This window comes from Triturus cristatus, chromosome 3_1 (genome assembly GCF_964204655.1).
Source record: "Triturus cristatus chromosome 3_1, aTriCri1.1, whole genome shotgun sequence".
Classification (NCBI taxonomy): domain Eukaryota; kingdom Metazoa; phylum Chordata; class Amphibia; order Caudata; family Salamandridae; genus Triturus; species Triturus cristatus.
In genome coordinates, this window is record NC_140583.1 from 295,601,721 (window position 1) to 295,620,958 (window position 19,238).

At 48.8% G+C, this 19,238-nt stretch overlaps 1 protein-coding gene across 4 annotated transcripts in view; it reads left to right on the plus strand.

The window, feature by feature from the left end:
- Positions 1 to 19,238, plus strand: part of ADPGK (ADP dependent glucokinase) — a 118,004-nt gene that overhangs the window by 81,764 nt on the left and 17,002 nt on the right. For all 4 annotated transcript variants that reach the window (XM_085643923.1, XM_085643921.1, XM_085643920.1 and 1 more), the window contains exons 2-4: positions 12,977 to 13,202; positions 13,931 to 13,993; positions 14,223 to 14,343. In XM_085643923.1, coding sequence (XP_085500049.1) covers positions 12,977 to 13,202; positions 13,931 to 13,993; positions 14,223 to 14,343 — 410 coding nt within the window. The remainder of the gene's footprint in view (positions 1 to 12,976; positions 13,203 to 13,930; positions 13,994 to 14,222; positions 14,344 to 19,238) is intronic.

Sequence of the window (19,238 nt, forward strand, 5' to 3'; positions counted from 1 at the left end):
GCACCTAGGCTAAGAAAAGGGTTACTCCTGTGTTGAGTGAGTGTTAATGTTACCTGGTTGTTCATTGGGGCTCCGTAGGGTAGGAGGACCTAGCGGCAAGGTACAGCTAGGGTGTAACCCCTGGGTTAGGTGTGCACGGCTAGGATCTGAGGGTAACCAGCATAGGCTTGCTTCCAAGGTTTGTGAAGTGGATCAGATGTGCCAAGCTGTGCTGCATAGCACCACGCATATTCTATAGGTGGCAGTTTGAATCTAGTTCCTTTGCACAGTCAATGTTAGGTTTTGATTCTTACATGCCTGCACACCTTCGCGTAGATTGTACACTCAGGACACATGTTACACGTTGAAAGGATGTCCGTTGTTATTTACTCGAGTGTTATTGGTTATTTCCTGGGTTATCCGCGGGTGTAGAGGGGCACTTGCCTGAGGGGGCATGCCGGCTCCGGACCTGCATGGGCTAAGACTGGTCTGGCTGGATCTGGGGAAGCCCGGTTATCAGCTTGTATGTTAAAAGGCAAATTCGGTTTTGGCTTCATCAGGAAAGGTCTTATTCACGCCAAATCCACAGGGTGCCTGGAGGGAGATGGGGTACACCTCTCTAGTTGAAGCATGGATCTTTTCCTACTGGACTTAGGGGAAGCTTTGGCTGCAGCAGGTTGTAAGTAATAGGATACCTTGGCAAGGAGCCCGCTCAGGAGAAGCCATTGAGGTGTCAAGGAGAAAAGTTAATAGCGCCATGTGCAAGTTCACTGAGCTAAGAGGCTTTGGCTTCATCAGGCATGGCCTTTTACACGCCAAATCAACAGGGTGTCTGGAGGGTGATGGGGTGCACCTCTCCACGCTAGGCATGAATTTAATTTTACTTGACCTTGGTGTAGCCTTGGCAGCTGCGGGTTGCGAATAGACTGGACCTACTGGACCTAGGGGAAGCTTTGGCTGCAGCAGGTTGTAAGGAAATAGGTCTACCTTGGTGGGGGGCCCTGGTAGTGACGGTGGCCACTCCCAAGGCTGTGGAGGAGTTACAGGGCGATCCAGGGTCTGCACATACCAAGGGGTACAGCATGCAGCAGCACCGCGGGGTGCTAAGCCAGGATACCCAGGGATGTTTAGCGGGTCCCCTGGAAGAACGACGGCGCCCCGTTAACCGAAAGGCGGTTGTGGGTCTGAGCAACCGGGGGCTGCCATGTATGCTCCGCCCACCCATCACGGGGGGCGTGTGAAGCATGTGGACTGGTGGTCCACGGATGGGAGGGGCGGACCCTCCCAATATTTGGTATACACCAGTTGGCGTTGCCATGGTGACTCTAGGCTTATCAGACGGGCAGGCGGCATAGGGCTGGCCTGCCCTGGGATCGCCCGTAAGATAACCCACCTTGTTTGCATATTGGTTATGCTAATAAACCTGCAGCAATATTTCTCCACTTACATTACAGTGTCGTGTGTTTTATTTATGTACTTATGTACTTATGTGCTTTGTGATAACTGTTGCCGATATTGGCACTATGTAAGGCTGCCCGGGGGGGGGGTTGCGCAGCGGCCCGCCCCTTGGAGGGCGGCCGCCTTAGTGCCACAGGAAGGCACAGGGGTGGGAGGTCGAGTCCCTGGGCTAGTCCGGGGGAGACCCCAACAGATAGCGGTTTCCGGCGAGGGCGGGCAGGAGACAGGGGTACTTATACTGTCTCCGCCCCCTCCTCGTCCTCTTGTCCGCTCGTTCGCCTTGCCCGCCCCTCCGCTTACCCGGCGTCCGGAGGGACAAAAGGGGGGGGGGGGGCAGGTTTTTTCTAACAATTTTACTTTGTGTTGCAGGAGGAGTTACAGGGCGATCCAGGGTCTGCACATACCAAGGGGTACAGCATGCAGCAGCACCGCGGGGTGCGAAGCCAGGATACCCAGGGATGTTTAGCGGGTCCCCTGGAAGAACGACGGCGCCCCGTTAACCGAAAGGCGGTTGTGGGTCTGAGCAACCGGGGGCTGCCATGTATGCTCCGCCCACCCATCACGGGGGGGCGTGTGAAGCATGTGGACTGGTGGTCCACGGATGGGAGGGGCGGACCCTCCCAATATTTGGTATACACCAGTTGGCGTTGCCATGGTGACTCTAGGCTTATCAGACGGGCAGGCGGCATAGGGCTGGCCTGCCCTGGGATCGCCCGCAAGATAACCCACCTTGTTTGCATATTGGTTATGCTAATAAACCTGCAGCAATATTTCTCCACTTACATTACAGTGTTGTGTGTTTTATTTATGTACTTATGTACTTATGTGCTTTGTGATAACTGTTGCCGATATTGGCACTATGACTGTTTGACGTGTTATCCCCCTGCCCAAAGGGCGCCTCTCACTGTGGTGCACGCGCTGTGAAGCACTGCATCTGTGTGCTTCAATGTTGTAGTGTTCTTTCCATACCCTGTGGATGTTCCACCAATAATACTTACAAACCACAATGTGAATTTGCTCCTGACTATTTTGGGTCTCAAATTTAATTTGTGCTCCTAATAGTATCTCTACGCTCCTGGTGGTTTCACACCAATAGGGATTTTGCAGCGTAATGCGATTTTGCACTTGCACGTAAACATCCCGTAATAGCGAGTAACTTTGGGTAATTGCGTGGAAGCTAATTACACACATTTCGCACACCCTAAGCAAATTGTGTTTATGCACTTATATTTGATTTTTTTCTCCTGAATACATTTTTGCATCCTGCTGTATTGTGCCCAGTGCTTTAAATGTGCTGGTGCTCACCGGTACGGACGACTGGCTCTTTCTCATGTTCTACCCTAGATTACCAGAGAGTATGGGCACTCACAGGCAGGCGGGCAACTAGAGCAAAATTTCGGGGGGGGCTGAAAAAGATTTCGGGGGGGGCTGAAAAAGATTTCAGGGGGGGCTAAGTCTTCCAGCCATAGGGAGAGTGGCTGTAAGAAGGGGTGAACACACAACAAAAGCCTCATTAACGAGTAAATGGTCTTTTAAAGACCTGTTAAGTACTCTGGTGCGGCTGCAATCAGACGGACGCCAGCCCGCGAGGCTATCTCAGCCGGGCTGACGCACATGACGGGGGGGGGGGGCTGAAGCCCGGTGAGCCCAATGGGTGTTGCGCGCCTGCTCACAGGCCCAGCTCGATGCAGGTGCTGCTGCGCCATGAACCCTCCCTCGCAGCACCTTCTTCTTAAAGCCAGCCTTTGAAACAGCGTTACAACAAACAAATGATGGACGGAATGCTGACAATGCATACATTCTCCCCCAGTCAAGAGATCTGGGTTAAATCCATAGTTCTTTTGCCCACTACACCACCCCAGTTTAGACATGGCCATATGCAAATCAGTCTTGACCCTGTGCCTCATGGGAACAGTCCAGCCCGAACTGCCAAGCCATGTCTTCCCTGGACCGGAATCAAGCATCCTAGGACCGGTTTCTGGCTATCAGCCGTCATCAGCCAGGATAGCTTGACTCCAGTGGCGTAGTGAGCACGGGTCCCACGTCTGGGAATACCCATCCCACTTAGGGCGAAAAGCGTTACAACAAACAAATGATGGACGGAATGCTGACAATGCATACATTCTCCCCCAGTCAAGAGATCTGGGTTAAATCCATCGTTCTTTTGCCCACTACACCACCCCAGTTTAGACATGGCCATATGCAAATCAGTCTTGACCCTGTGCCTCATGGGAACAGTCCAGCCCGAACTGCCAAGCCATGTCTTCCCTGGACCGGAATCAAGCATCCTAGGACCGGTTTCTGGCTATCAGCCGTCATCAGCCAGGATAGCTTGACTCCAGTGGCGTAGTGAGCACGGGTCCCATGTCTGGGAATACCCATCCCACTTAGGGCGAAAAGCGTTACAACAAACAAATGATGGACGGAATGCTGACAATGCATACATTCTCCCCCAGTCAAGAGATCTGGGTTAAATCCATCGTTCTTTTGCCCACTACACCACCCCAGTTTAGACATGGCCATATGCAAATAAGTCTTGACCCTGTGCCTCATGGGAACAGTCCAGCCCGAACTGCCAAGCCATGTCTTCCCTGGACCGGAATCAAGCATCCTAGGACCGGTTTCTGGCTATCAGCCGTCATCAGCCAGGATAGCTTGACTCCAGTGGCGTAGTGAGCACGGGTCCCACGTCTGGGAATACCCATCCCACTTAGGGCGAAAAGCGTTACAACAAACAAATGATGGACGGAATGCTGACAATGCATACATTCTCCCCCAGTCAAGAGATCTGGGTTAAATCCATCGTTCTTTTGCCCACTACACCACCCCAGTTTAGACATGGCCATATGCAAATCAGTCTTGACCCTGAGCCTCATGGGAACAGTTCAGCCCTTACTGCCAAGCCATGTCTTGGATAGGGGTGACGAAACAGAAGCACTTCCGTACTCGACGCCAGGAATACAGTGGCTATAAGGTGACGCATATCGAGGGAGAATCATAACTGACCCCCGTCGCCCTGTTGAAAGCATAAATCAAGCAACGCATCCCGCAAATCAGCCAACTACGAATATTTCTTAATCCTATACTTGACGGATGAGGATATACAGCTTCTAAGAACGTGACCTAATAAGAAAACTCGGAGTAAGGTTCTAGCAAATGGAGTATAGCTACACAGGTCCGAGTACAATAAACGAGGATCAAAAGCCTATAATCTGTCTTGAAAAAGATGGCCTTATAAGAAATACCATCGAAACGCGTTGACGCAATTGATAACACAATCCGAGGGATAACCGTGGCTTTTTTGTAGATATAATTGTGTTCGATACATCACAAACTGCGGATATACATTTATGACCCAAGAGGATGTGTAACATATGACAAAGTGCATTGTCTTCTGTTGTTTTCTGTTATGCGGGCTCATAACAGGCTGTTATTTGTATATGAATTGATAATTCTCTAACGGTGTGATTAATGTGTTTTAATATGTTTTGGGAAACGTACAATTGATTTTAATGGAATATATGTATTCTTTTTTATACAATAAATGTGATAAACATTTGGTTATTTTACAGTTTAATATAATTGTTTGATATTTCGCATCAATATTGTACCATTGTGTCCTAGCAGAGGGATTGCTATTGTATAATGTGTTCAGTTTGAGACAGCTGGTTTACTTCCAGTCAGCAACTTCAGTCAAGCAAGCGGAGAACTTTTTCCTGGTTTTAAGTGTTTTGTCGGAGACGGAGAATATCAGCTGTGCGCCTTTGGCGTAGGATAAAACTTTGATTCGATGGGCGCAGCTGATGCTGGCACATATCCGTGTGTATTTGAGCTCAGAAATGGCTGAAAGGAACAGTATTTTAAAACTGGGATGTGGAACCTGATATTATATCTTAAATGTGTGTAGAGAGTAAACAATATGTAATAGGTGTATTTTGTGAACAGTCACAGTCGTCGCTGTTAATGCATGTTTGTATCTGCTGGTATTCACATCCAGCGTAAAAGCACAAACTCGTGGCAAATTTGCAGTTCATTGGAGAAGGGAAGGAATAATGCAGTGAAGTACTCTGTTCTTCCTGAGATACGCGATTCAAAGATAACCCTTTACTGAGCCTTTCTCACAAATCAAAGGTATACTGCCATTGGGAACACCCTGGGCCAGTTTACCCACAAGCAGCGCTTGTAAATGCAAGCAGTTGTGGTGGTAGCACAAGTTGACACCTCTCGCCCCCTTCAGCCTTGAGTAAGAGGAATGGAGATTCTGCCCACCCCCAACGTGAGCCCTAAATAAACAGAACTGCTGTTTTTTCTCTTGAGAAATTATCATCCAAAGTATCATAAGTACTGCCTTAAAACGTCATATATAAGAACACTGAGAACCTGGAAATGTCCCACCTAAGCAAAACGAAAAGTTGGTTCTACTGCCCTGTTATCAAGAGGGTCAGGGTGCAATCTAACCTCTTTGGGGTTTTAAGGAAAGCATTCACTTGTGCGGGGGGGATGGGGGAATTGTAGAAGATATTCTTTTCCTGCGCTTAGTCAAAGTGGGTGGTGTAGTGAAGTCGCCCCCTCTCCACAGTTGAGGAATGCGAATGAGGTTAAGGGATGGTATGTTACATTCACCACACAGATTTTACAACACATGACCGATATCACATAGTTTTAACACGCAGGTAAGTGATTCCTATCGTTTTTACCATTACCACGCATCATTTACCAAGCAGTATTTTGCTCCGCGGGTGGTTTTAGGGTTAAGTAATGGGTAGAGCAGGAGAGGGAAAGAGTAATACTAGGGTATAGGTGTGGACAGTGGGAGATGAGTGTGCTTTTAGGGTTTAGGGCTGGGTAGAGGTAAGCGGGGAAAGAAGGATTTTAGAGTTAATGTGTGATAATGGGCAGCAGTTGTGTGGTAAATGAATGTATGGTAGGTACAGACATGGTAACGTTGGATATTCTTATGGCTATATATATATATTTATCGCCTCCACCCTTGGAGAAGGGGAGGATTTTTATTCACTCACACCCCGCACTTGGATATACCATGAAAGGAAGGTACATAAATATCACCAGGTCTGTCCCACTTCATTATTCTTGAACCCGCTCACCTTTGACTAGGTAGAGAGGGAAGGGGCCAAAACTTTGTACCCAAGGGAGAGGGGTTTCATAAACAGTATCTGGGTTGCTGTAAGTTGACAGGTGTGTTTGTTTTCCGTCATGGATGGACGGCACACATCTAGGGTTACTTACCTGGCCATTTTTATATACCTGCATGACCAGTATTTTAATGTCCAGCTCAGTAGTAAAAAAATTGGGAAAATCATCTAAAGCCGGTATTTTTTCCTCTTATTAGTACCTATTTAAGACGAACATACACGCAGAAAGCACTTTAAAATGTGTCCTACAGCTGCCTTAATGATCGATAGTTAAAGTAAACAAGGCAGCAGAGCTAGTTAAAAATGAACACTGACTATTTTTTCCCCTATAAATTCCTATTTAAGTATCCATATTCGGTAATTTGCAAAATCTTAAATCCGAAACAAATGACGCTTAGTTTTCTCTGGGAAAGGTGCTCCCCCCCCCCCCCAACATATATCTCCCAAGATGGGGGAAGTGTGTGATGAACTCTCCAGCCTTGGGCAAGGCAGTGGGTGAACTGAACAAGCAACTGGCAAAGTCAATAGGTTTCACCTAAGCGAGATCTGTTGTCATTGTGTACGTTTCGACATGTTGCCAGCACAGACTGTTGTACAACATGGCTTAAAGTAAAAACGAACAAAAAAAGCGGTAGGACACAGCCAGCGCTAAATGAAATCGGGTGTTGTTAAGCACGACTACTCACCCGTAAGGGTCTCAAGGTGCTGGGGGATGCGGGAGGTGTGGGGGTTCGCAGGTCCCAGTCCATCAAGGAGGGGGTCTGTCGAAGAGCCAGGTTTTGAGGTTCCTTGCGAAGACTGCGTCATAGCACTTTTTTTTTCTTTAAGCCGTGTTGCACAGCAGGCCAGGTTGCTGTGCAATATGTCTGAAAAACATTTTAAATAGGCAAATAGCACTTGCATCTACAAGAACTATTTGTCTTTGTTTTAATGTTTTTTTTGTGCAGGACTGGAGGGTTGGAGGGGGAAGTGGAACAGTGAAGGGAGGGGATAAGCAACACAATGGACATGGAAAGGAGGGCTGGGGTCAAGTAACACAAGAGGGATGTGAGGGTGGAGTGAAGGAGCAGTAATACAACAAAGAGTTTTGGGGGTGTGGAGGAGAGGGAAGGAACAGCAACACAATGGAGAGAGGGTGGAGTTGGGGGAAGAGCATACATAGTGGAAGGAGGGAGTGAATGGCTGCAGACAGGAAACTGTACTTGGTCCATACTCCACAGCAGGGGCAGACACTTGAAGACTTGTTAGGTATTAGGAGGCAGTGACCAATAGAAAGCAAGGAAACCAGAGTGATTCAAAGCCAACCAGTGGTAAGTAATGGTAATTAATAGGCCAGCTGTAAGCCTGTTCTTCAGCTTTTTGTGTTGCCAAGATTTCGCAGACATTTTATGAATGCTGTCGCGGGTGAAAGCTAAACAAGCTTATTATTATTATTATTATTATTATTGGCATAGCCAATAGGTCTCGCCTTTGGGACCTTTATAAGTGTTTAGCTATGCAACAGTTGCATAACTAAATACTTATAAGGTCCCAAAAGTAAGACCTATTGGCTATGCCGTGCGGCCGTGAAAGTGATAGCGATCAAACATCAAAGCGGCTGTGCGGCCGCGAAAGTGAAAGTAATTGCGGTAAAGCGCACGTGCGCGCCCGCGCACTGTAGCTCTGGGCTGGTCTGGTAGCACTTTTTGGAGCCCACTCAATAAGTCTCGCCAGACCAGCGCATGCGCTGGGTCAGGCGAGACCTTAAAAGGGGAAGTGCCCAAGCACTCCGTAGGAGGAAAATTGTGTTTCCCCTATAAATTCCTATTTAAGTATCCGTAATCGGTAATTTGCAAAATCTTAAATCCAAAACAAATGACCCTTATTTTTCTCTGGGAAAGGTCCTCCCGCCCCCCCACCCCACCCCAACATATATCTCCCAAGATGGGGGAAGTGTGTGATGAACTCTCCAGCCTTGGGCAAGGCGGTGGGTGAACTGAACAACAACTGGCAAAGTCAATAGGTTTCTCCTAAGCGAGATCTGTTGTCATTGTGTACGTTTCGACATGTTGCCAGCACAGACTGTTGTACAACATGGCTTAAAATAAAAACGAACAAAAAAAGCGGTAGGACACAGCCAGCGCTAAATGAAATCAGGTGTTTGTTAAGCACGACTACTCACCCGTAAGTGTCTCAAGGCGCTGGGGTATGCGGGGGGTGTGGGGGTTCGCAGGTTCCAGTCCATCAATGAGGGGGTCTGTCGAAGAGCCAGGTTTTGAAGTTCCTTGCGAAGACTGCGTCATAGCACTTTTTTTTTCTTTAAGCTGTGTTGCACAGCAGGCCGGGTTGCTGTGCAATATGTCTGAAAAACATTTTAAATAGGCAAATAGCACTTGCATCTACAAGAACTATTTGTCTTTGTTTTAATGTTTTTTTTTTGTGCAGGACTGGAGGGTTGGAGGGGGAAGTGGAACAGTGAAGGGAGGGGATAAGCAACACAATGGACATGGAAAGGAGGGCTGGGGTCAAGTAACACAAGAGGGATGTGAGGGTGGAGTGAAGGAGCAGTAATACAACAAAGAGTTTTGGGGTTGTGGGGGAGAGGGAAGGAACAGCAACACAATGGAGAGAGGGTGGAGTTGGGGGAAGAGCATACATAGTGGAAGGAGGGAGTGAATGGCTGCAGACAGGAAACTGTACTTGGTCCATACTCCACAGCAGGGGCAGACACTTGAAGACTTGTTAGGTATTAGGAGGCAGTGACCAATAGAAAGCAAGGAAACAAGAGTAATTCAAAGCCAACCAGTGGTAAGTAATGGTAATTAATAGGCCAGCTGTAAGCCTGTTCTTCAGCTTTTTGTGTTGCCAAGATTTCGCTGACATTTTAGGAATGCTGTCGCGGGTGAAAGCTAAACAAGCATTGGCATAGCCAATAGGTCTCGCCTTTGGGACCCTTATAAGTGTTTAGCCATGCAACAGTTGCATAACTAAATACTTATAAGGTCCCAAAAGCAAGATCTATTGGCTATGCCAAGCGGCCGTGCGGCCGCGAAAGTGAAAGTGATAGCGATCAAACATCAAAGCGGCCGTGCGGCCGCGAAAGTGAAAGTGATCGCGGTAAAGCGCCCGCGCACATGCACTGTAGCTCTAGGCTGGCCTGGTAGCACTTTTTGCAGCCCTCTCAATAAGTCTCGCCAGACCAGCGCATGCGCTGGGTCAGGCGAGACCTAAAAAGGGGTAGTGCTCAAGCACTCCGTGGCCACGTGGCAAGGCTAAGGAGGAAAATTGGGTTGCATACAAGGGTGTGTACATCTTTGTCTGCCTAGTCCTGACCAGGCTCTTTTGTTTTCTCACCGACGATCGCTGCAGGAGATGCCTGCATAAGTGGGAATAATGAAGTATCCGCTTAACTGCTGTACTTCCTTATTTATTTTCTTGCCAGTGTTCCTGAGCATTGGAAGGGTGGACAAGCTGAATGTCTAGTGAATATGTGCCACATGCACATTTTTCTATTTTCAAGTAATTTTCTGGATATTTATCTATCTATCTCTCGCACCAAAGTGGTGAACTTTAACCTAGCCGTTCTGGAGTTTTCCGTTTGCAGGCGTTTACGGGAAAACCCATGTTCAATTATGAAAAGAAACATTTTGTGACTTCCTGTGATGTCTGTGTACTGGCACTCTTCAAGCTTTAATTTTCAAACCGCTTTCATTGCGGGTACAAAACCTGGATTCGCTCTAGAATAGAAGTCTCCAACGGGTAGCTCCCTGGTACAATGGAAAGTCATTTCCTGAAGTGCAAAAAAAAAAGAAAAAAAGTGCATCCCAGCGCATTACATAATGTAGAGGGTGTAGCCATTCGGAAAATGGCAACTCTACACAATACAATTACATGGCCATATCCTTGGCGTGGTCATCAGCCGCACAGTGGAAGGGACACAGGCTTGCAAAGAAAGACACATCATGACCGCGATTACAAACATGGCAGCAATGGAAAGAATACATCCAGCACGTATACCTCCCTACGAGTGTGGTCCATAATAAGAGCAATATTACACGGTGCTATCACAGACCACACCCCTGCTCCCAAGAGTTGCAAACAAGCACACTGTCAAAACAATGACTCCTACAATGTTTCGCTAATGTCTGGAGCACATAAACATTTGCAATAAGATGCAGTCCTATATCAGTTTGATAAGAAAGAAGGAACGTATTTATTCATGAGAACATTATATTTCATTTGTTCATGGGAATGTCATCATTTTTTAGAACGTGACGTAGAACAGAAAAATATTTGCGTCCCTAATGTAGTATAATCTACCCACAAAATTCAATCAGTCCACATGACATCATATGAGCCCCGGACGTTGAGCCTGACTTTGGTGATAAGCCCCCTTAACCAGGGGGATTTCCACATATATTCTGTATACTCATCATATCTGATATACTCGCCGCTATGGAGTGATTACGCATACTTCAATGTCAGCAAAATGCTCTTTATTGAATACTATGAGCTTCAAATAATTCGTGTACATCAGTTATTGACGGACAGGTTAGCAGCCTTTTTGATGCTACACGTGAGCGACCCTGAGGAAGTCTTTTGTAAGATGAAACGTGTTGACTGTGCTGATGTCATCTGGACTGACTGTATTTTTTGGATAGATTATACACATTGGGGACGCAAATATTTTCCTGTTTTACTTCAAGCTCTAAAAAATTATAACATTGTCATGAACAAATGAACTCTAACGATGTCATGAGTAAATACATTTCTTCTTTCTTACCAAACTGAAATATGACTGCATCTTAACTGCAAAAGTTTGTGCTCCAGACAGTAGCGAAACACATCATGACAGCGTAAAGTAACTGCAACGTAACCACCTGTCTCCACTCTGTTTAGCAAAGTCACATGAAAGTTGGTCACTTTGTAATCTCCTCTTTATCGATCAAATAGTATATTTCAAGGTGTGAAAATTGAGCTAGAAAAGCAGTGTTGGCAACAGCCAGAGTGGAATTGTTGGAGTATGCAATTGCAAGAGATGGAGTGAAAGAATGTGATGACTCTGCGTTAGGGTATGGTAGGTAATGGGCTTCTTGGTGTCAGACGGTGGGAGTGGTGTGTGCATGCATCTATGCATATTTGTTTAAATATTTCTTTGTGCATATTTATGCTTATATGGGCTATACTTGCCATAGTGCGAGTATGCTGCTTGGCCTCATTGACTATCACCGTGGGAATCTTTTGAATAACCTTGTTGATGGCTGACTCGATGTGGTTGTTCTTCAGCATTGTGATATGACCTGTGATGGGAAAGCTTGGGCAGGCGGAGCGGAATCTGTCAATGTGATGCATTTGTACTGGGGGGAATCACAAGATGACATTTAGGGAACATGCCTGAAAACTGAATTTTGAGGCTAAAAGTGACTTGTCAGGTGTTTTAACCCAAAATGGAAAGTATTTTGTGACAGAAAAATATGTATTGTGAGAAACAGATATGCTGAGGTTTGAAAACAAAATGGTTAAAAATCCAAAACATATTTGAAGCTGCTCTTTGAATGATGATTCAAACCGTGGTGAGGAGATTTTGAGGTGTTAGTATTTCCTGTGCGTCAGTGGGCACTTTCTGTTGTGGGTGCTATTTCATGAGTCAGGTGGAGGTATTTTATACTGATTACACTTTGTAGTTAGTAACCCGGTCTTATTCGGTGGTTGGTTGCTATTCTATTACCATACAGAGTTTTAAATCTCATCCAGACAAAATTATTGAATCCATATTATCAGCTACCACAACATCACAGAGTTAATTATTTATGGTTTTATTTACATTCTCAACTGCACCGCTATTTATTTGGAAGACATATGTATCTTCAAATTTTGTAGATGTGGAGTAAAGAATAGTAAATCTAGTTTTACATAACTTGTCACATACATTTTGATGGTCACTACTTGTAATCCTGGAAGGTGTACTGTCTATTGTGACTGTATTTGATGTGGTCACTACGGCAACAGTGTTCAAAGCCATTAGTAGCTCAGAAATATTTTCATTGTTCAAACAGCTCGTGTTACATAAAAGGTTAGAGACCCCTGCTCTAGTTTGAGTTATCCAACTTTAACTATGGAGGCTCAAGTGCACCACTATAATGTGATATGCGTATTTGTAAAGCACTTATTACACTATCACTGACCAGGCACAGTAGCCCTTTTCGAATGGGTAGCATGCTACCCTGTGGTTGCCAAATGTTGGTGAATTAGTCATTCCACAATGTGTAATCTATATATGGTTATTATTTTAATGCTCAGATTGTACTGAATTTAAAAAAAAAATCTGAAAGTTTTAAAGTTGTTGATAATTTGAATAATTATGATTTTGTGCTACAGAGGTTATTCTGTGCCTATTTTTCTTCCAGAGTGAATGCCTGTGTGGATGTGGTGCTCTCCGGGGTGAAGCTTCTTCAATCCCTAGGACTGGACCCTGGCGATGGGAGAGATCATGAGGTGCTGAGGTCCAGGGCAGACTTAAAGGAAGCCTTCGTCCACTTCATGGAGAAAGGGGTGGCAGCTGAGCGCTTTTTCAGTGATAAGGAGGCATTCCGGGCCATCGCACGTGCTGCCTCAGAGTATCCAGGGGCGCAGGTATGAATGCAAGGGTTTGAATTTTCTCCAGCAAGAGGTTTGGGAACAGTTTTAAGCCTTGGCGAGGAGAGATCTATTTTACCAGCTCTGTAAAAGGTTGGAGTAGGCAGTTTTGATGGGACAACACCTGCATCTGAGTGGTTCTCCCATAGAGGATAATTGGGGAGGTCTGCAGCCAGAACCATCTTGAAATTGCAGATTAGTGGTGCTCTCATTAGCCTTGTCCCAGTAGACCCTGTGCTGCAATGGTAGGATCCATTGCTTCGCAAGAGTGTTCGTAGTGGGCTCTGTTGACCGAGAGGATGATTGCTTTTGTGGCTAATCATTCCTTATACAAGTGGCCTCAATGGTGACCACCCTAAGACTTATTAGCGTGGGGCCTGGGTAAGGCCACTCTTATTGCTGTAATATGCACTCAGGGCTAGGAATTTTATCTTCTCAATTAAACCTGCATTGCAAAACCAGGAAAGGCCACTCATGGCGAGCTGTAACCTCTGTTGTAGAGTTAGGCAATAATCTTCCTCATAGGTGGCTATATCCTACAACCTATATAGGGTCTGTAGAGTGCCATTACCATGCAAAATCAGAGCAAATGATATCTGTAGCACAGTCGCTTGTCAGCTGTAGCCAAGTATCATCGTACATTTCCAGGTACACACAGCCACAGCTGAGAATGAGTGGCAGGTTTGTTTTTGCAATGACTTGGTTATTTTCGTTGTCTTTTACAGATCTATGTAGGAGGAAATGCTGCTCTAATTGGTCAAAAGCTGGCATCTAATCCTGGTCTGACGGTAAGCTCCATTTGATGTGATAAATGTAAACTGATCACCTTGGTGCATTTATCATGTCCATAGCTCTGTCCTTGTGGCCCTCTAGTGTCCTGTATTTCTTTTGCAAGGGTCCACTCTTTTCTAGCAATTGCTCCTGCCTAGTTGACTCTTGACTGTTTCCTTGAGTCCAGTTTGTTTATCTCCAGCCTTGCCTCTTTTTATCCCTAAACATGTCTTTCTCTGTTTTCAGGTTCTTCTGTGTGGCCCCATCGGTCCCAAACTTCACCAGCTTCTTGATGAGCAGATTGCAGTTCCGCCAGCATCCCTACAGGAGGTGGACGAGTTCCATCTGATCTTGGAGTTCAAAGCAGGTGACGAGACACTGGAAATCCCACATCTTAGGGCACAAGTTGGTACTTTGTTGCCTTCCCACGTAGGCTGTATTCAGCTATGTTGTCAGGATAATGGAACATGAGGACACTTTAGAGGCACTTTTAAAAATGGAATGTGGGGGAGGAGCTTAGCGCGTGATCAAGATGGCCGCGTGAGCCTAGAGCTCCCGAGACCCTCGCTCCCTCCGGCAGCTATCCTGTATATTATCCTGCTTTCGATGCCCGGAATATTGGAGGGGAACTGTTGCTGAGGCGAGAGTCGCTGTCCGGATCGAAATCGTCCACCGGAGACCGAAGTTGTACTGATTGGAAGTTTGTGGCCTACTCCCCGCACGGTGCCCGGGCCTTGCGTTGGCACAGTGCCCGTGCACTAATTGAACAACAGCGGCCGGGCTGGGGACGGGTCGGCGGAGGGGAGGTGTTTCCACTTTCACTTTCACTTTCGCCTTCCAGTCTTCACAGCGCCCGGGACGGGGCGTGCGTAGTGCCAGCCACTGGTCGCATGGTTGATTACTCTGTATGGGCAAGGAGAGTGTCTACAAGGCAGATTGCGATGTCGACCAAATCGGACGCCGACAAACAGAAGCCCAAGAGTACCAGGCGGGGCAGTTACACCCAGACTAACAACATGGACCGGTATGCCCACCAGAAGGGGTCTCCGGGCGGATCGGGCCCGATACTGGATGCTTCGAAGGACGCGACACCTCCCCCCACAGAACTGACCCTGCAAGATATTATGGGGGCCATCGAAGGGATGAAGTCCTCGATTGGGCAACAATTTGAGACCCTGGCACAAAAAGTGGCTGCCATATCGATTGACGTAAATCTGGTTCGGGCAGACCTGGGGAAAACTAATGAGCGGGTTCAGTCCTTGGACCTCAAGACTGCCGGCCTCCTGGGCGACGTCTCCGGCCTTCAGCAGGAAGTCCGTACCCTGCGGACAGCAAATGATCACTTTGCCCGACGGTTGGAAGAGTTCGAAGGCCGTGCAAGGCGCAATAACGTGCGCATCATTGGGGTCCCGGAAAATTCGGAGGAGCAGTCGGTGGACCTGTTCGTGGAGGACCTTGTGGTGAACCATCTGGCGCCCAAAGGCCTCAGTAAGTTCTTTGCTGTCGAACGGGCCCACAGAGTCCCTGGCGGGAGGCCCAAGGTGGGGGCCCCTCCGAGGCCGATTGTCGCCAGGATTTTTAACTTCAGGGACCGAGATGCCATTCTGCAAGCATCGCGGGTGGCCGGCCCGCTGCCATTCCAGAACACTACTGTCAGTTTCTATCCGGACTTTACCCAGATGGTGCAGAAGCAACGGCAAGGCTTCCTGGCGGTCAAGAGAAGACTACGTGAGATGGGACTGAAATATGCCATGCTCTTCCCGGCCAGGTTGCGGGTGGTGTTCGAAGAGCGGACTTTCTTTTTTGAGTCTCCTGACATGGTCGGAGACTGGCTGGACACATTGCCCCAAGGACGGACTGGCGTGGAACGCTCCGGTGGCGCAGATGGTGGTGGGGATGAACACTGAGCCAGGACTTAAGTACTAGGACTCCGGTTCCTCCGGGAGGTTGATAATCCGGGGGGTAGCGGGGGCAGTAGGGGAGCCTTTTCCTCCTCTGGGGTTCTTTTCGTAGATTAGTAGTTTTAAGGGGCGACAGGCACACTGCAAGTTGGGGGGCACTTTGGAGCTTACGCAGGGGTGCAGGGTGGGGGGTGGATGTGGGTTGTTGTTGGGGTTGTTGTTGTTTTTTGTTATGCAAGGCGTAAAGATGCAAGCTTCTGTGATTCGGGTCGGGTTCCACGCCGGGGGTGGTGGTCTCCTTACATGTTGGGATGGGGGGTAGGGGCCTAAAAATACTCAGTTGGAATGTAAATGGCTTGGGGGATCGTATAAAGCGCGGGATTGTCCTGCAATTTCTGAAGCGATGTACCCCAGATATTGTCTTATTACAAGAGACGCACTTGATTGGTAACACGTGCTATGCACTCAATCGTAAAGGCTATAAATTTGTTGCACATTCCGGGTTTTCCTCGGGTTCTAGAGGGGCGGGAATACTAGTCAGGTCCTCTCTGCCATTCGAGGTTGACTCCACTACCGTTGACGATAGGGGACGCTTTGCGGCAGTAGCGGGGCGGTGGGAGGGCAGGACCATGGTCCTGGTGTCGGTTTATGTCCCCCCTGCATTGCAGCCCTCTACACTGGCAGACTTAGAGAGGACATTGTTGGATCTCCCAGAAGGAATGTTGGTGGTGGGTGGCGACTTCAATGCAGTTGGCTCTGGCCTGCTCGACAGACACCCGCAGAGGAGTTCGGGGGGGGCTCAGAAGTGGCTTCCTGATTTTATAGATACCCTTGGGCTGGTTGATTGTTGGCGACTGTTGCATCCCACACAACGACAATATACTTTCCACTCAGGGGCGCATGGCAGTCTCTCTAGAATTGATTATGTCCTTACCCTAGCTGCACACTCCTCCTTCGTCTCTGAGGCCAGGCATATGGCACGAGGTATTTCTGACCATTCCCCGGTGTGGATCTGTATGGATGTTGGCAGAGGAGTGGGTGGTAGGGTGGCCCCAATTAACCCGTGGTACTTCAGGGACCCTGCGACTCGTAGTGCGGTACTGAAGGCGGTCGACCGTTACTTTCAAGAAAACCTTGGTTCGGTCACGTCGGCGGTGTCCTTGTGGGAAGCGTTCAAAACAGTGATTAGGGGTGAGGCCCTCTCCTTGATAACAGCGGCCAAGCGTCGTAGAGACGCGGAGGTCGCCCAGCTTGAGGCGGAGATAGCGGATCTAGAGTTGGCTCTGGAAGGGGAGGTCACGTCGGAGGCGCTGCACAAGTTGAGCCTTAAACAATCGGAGTACAGGGCCCTCGCGACGGATGCGGCCAAAGCCCTGAGTAGGGAACAGCGGGGCCGTCTGTACGACGTCGGGGACAAGGCCGGGAAATTGATCGCGTGGCTAGATAAAAAGGAGCGGGCCAATCGTGTTGTGCCGAACCTTGTGACGGAGGATGGCGTCATGGTCACGGAGCCGGACGGCATAGTCCAGTGCTTTGCGGATTACTTCCACACGGTCTATACCTCCGTGTCTGACAGGCCAGTGGAGGATTCATGTGAGCTCCTGCGCGATCTTGCCCTGCCTTGCCTCTCCGACATAGACAGAGATGATCTTGATGGCGACATCACAGTCGACGAGATTGCGGGGGCTATCCGCTCTTTACGCCCGGGCAAGGCCTCGGGTCCGAATGGCCTGCCAATTGAGCTTTACAAACTCCGACCGGACAAGATCGCTCCGCATTTGCGGGCTATGTTTGTGGAGGCGCGGGAGATGGGCTGCCTCCCACTTGACCAGCGCCTGGCAACGATCGTGGTCATCCATAAAGATGGCAAGCCCAGGAACCGGTGCAGCTCATACAGGCCGATCTCGCTCCTTAATGCTGAGCCGAAGATCCTTGCCAAAATCCTCGCAAGCCGGCTGGTCAGGGTGGTCGGGGATCTGATCCACCCTGACCAATCTGGCTTCATCCCGCATCGTAATACCGCGTTGAATCTTAGGCGCATCCATGGAGTGATCGCAAGGGTGGGGACGATGCGGGAGCCGGCCATGGTGGCTGCGCTCGACGCAACGATGGCATTTGACACGGTGGAGTGGGCATACCTGTGGGCTGCGCTTGCGAAATTCGGCTTCGGGCCCGGATTTGTGGGCTGGGTAAGGCTATTATACGAAGGACCTCTCGCCAAAGTCGCAGTTAACGGTAGGGCGTCCCGTCCCTTCGTTCTGGGGAGGGGTACCAGGCAGGGTTGTCCTCTATCGCCGCTGTTGTTCGCTCTCGCCCTTGAGCCGCTGGCGGCCTGGATACGATGGCACCCAGACGTGAGGGGGATTCGATGGTCCCCTGATCACGAAGACCGCATTTCCCTCTATGCCGACGATATTCTGCTCTATCTTACTTCTCCTCGGAAGTCCCTTATAGTTGTTTGCGACATATTGACTTCCTTCGGGAGGAACTCGGGGCTAACCATTAATTGGGGTAAGTCATATCTGTATGCCCTGTGTGGGGACGTCCCGGTTCCCCCGCGGAATTGCCCGATCCAGATTGCCCGGGAGGGTTTCCTGTATCTTGGCATTTATATCTCTGCCGACCCAACGGTGCGGTATGAGAGGAACCTGCTCCCTCCGTTGGCGCGTCTGCGGCGGGACGTGGCGGGCTGGCGACGGCTGCCGCTCTCCCTCCTTGGCCGTGTGGTGCTATTCAAAATGATGTCTCTTCCCCGTTTTCTCTATGTCCTGCAGAACACCCAGGAGCTGGTTCCGGCCAGCTACTTTCGGGAGGTTGAGAGTCTGCAGCGTTCGCTGCTGTGGGACGGCCGCCCGCGTATAGCGATAGCAAAATTAACTCTCCCTTGGTACGACGGGGGTATCGCGCTTCCCGACATCCGGAGATACTATTGGGCCTCCCAACTGAGCGCGATCAATCATGGAGTCTACGGTCCGGCGCTTGGCCCTGGCCTTGCTATGGACCGGTGGTTGCTGCGGGGTGGTGGCTATTATAGAGCACTTTATTCGAAGCCACCGGCGGGGTCCCTCACAGGGCCGACCGGGGTGGCGGTGCACGTGTGGAAGACAGTCACGAACTCCCTGGGATGGAAGGATAGGCTCACCCTCGCCACTCCGTTGTATGACTCGGACATGTTGGGGAACCTCTGGCACTCTAAGGGATTCGACAAATGGGATCTGATTGGCATCTCCAGGGTGGGGGACATGCTGACCAAGGGGCGGATTAAGTCGTTCGATGAGCTGCGGTCGGAATATGCGCTTGAAGGTACGGAATACTTCCGGTATGCGCAGGTGCGCCATGCGCTGCAGTCGGTCCTCGTTCA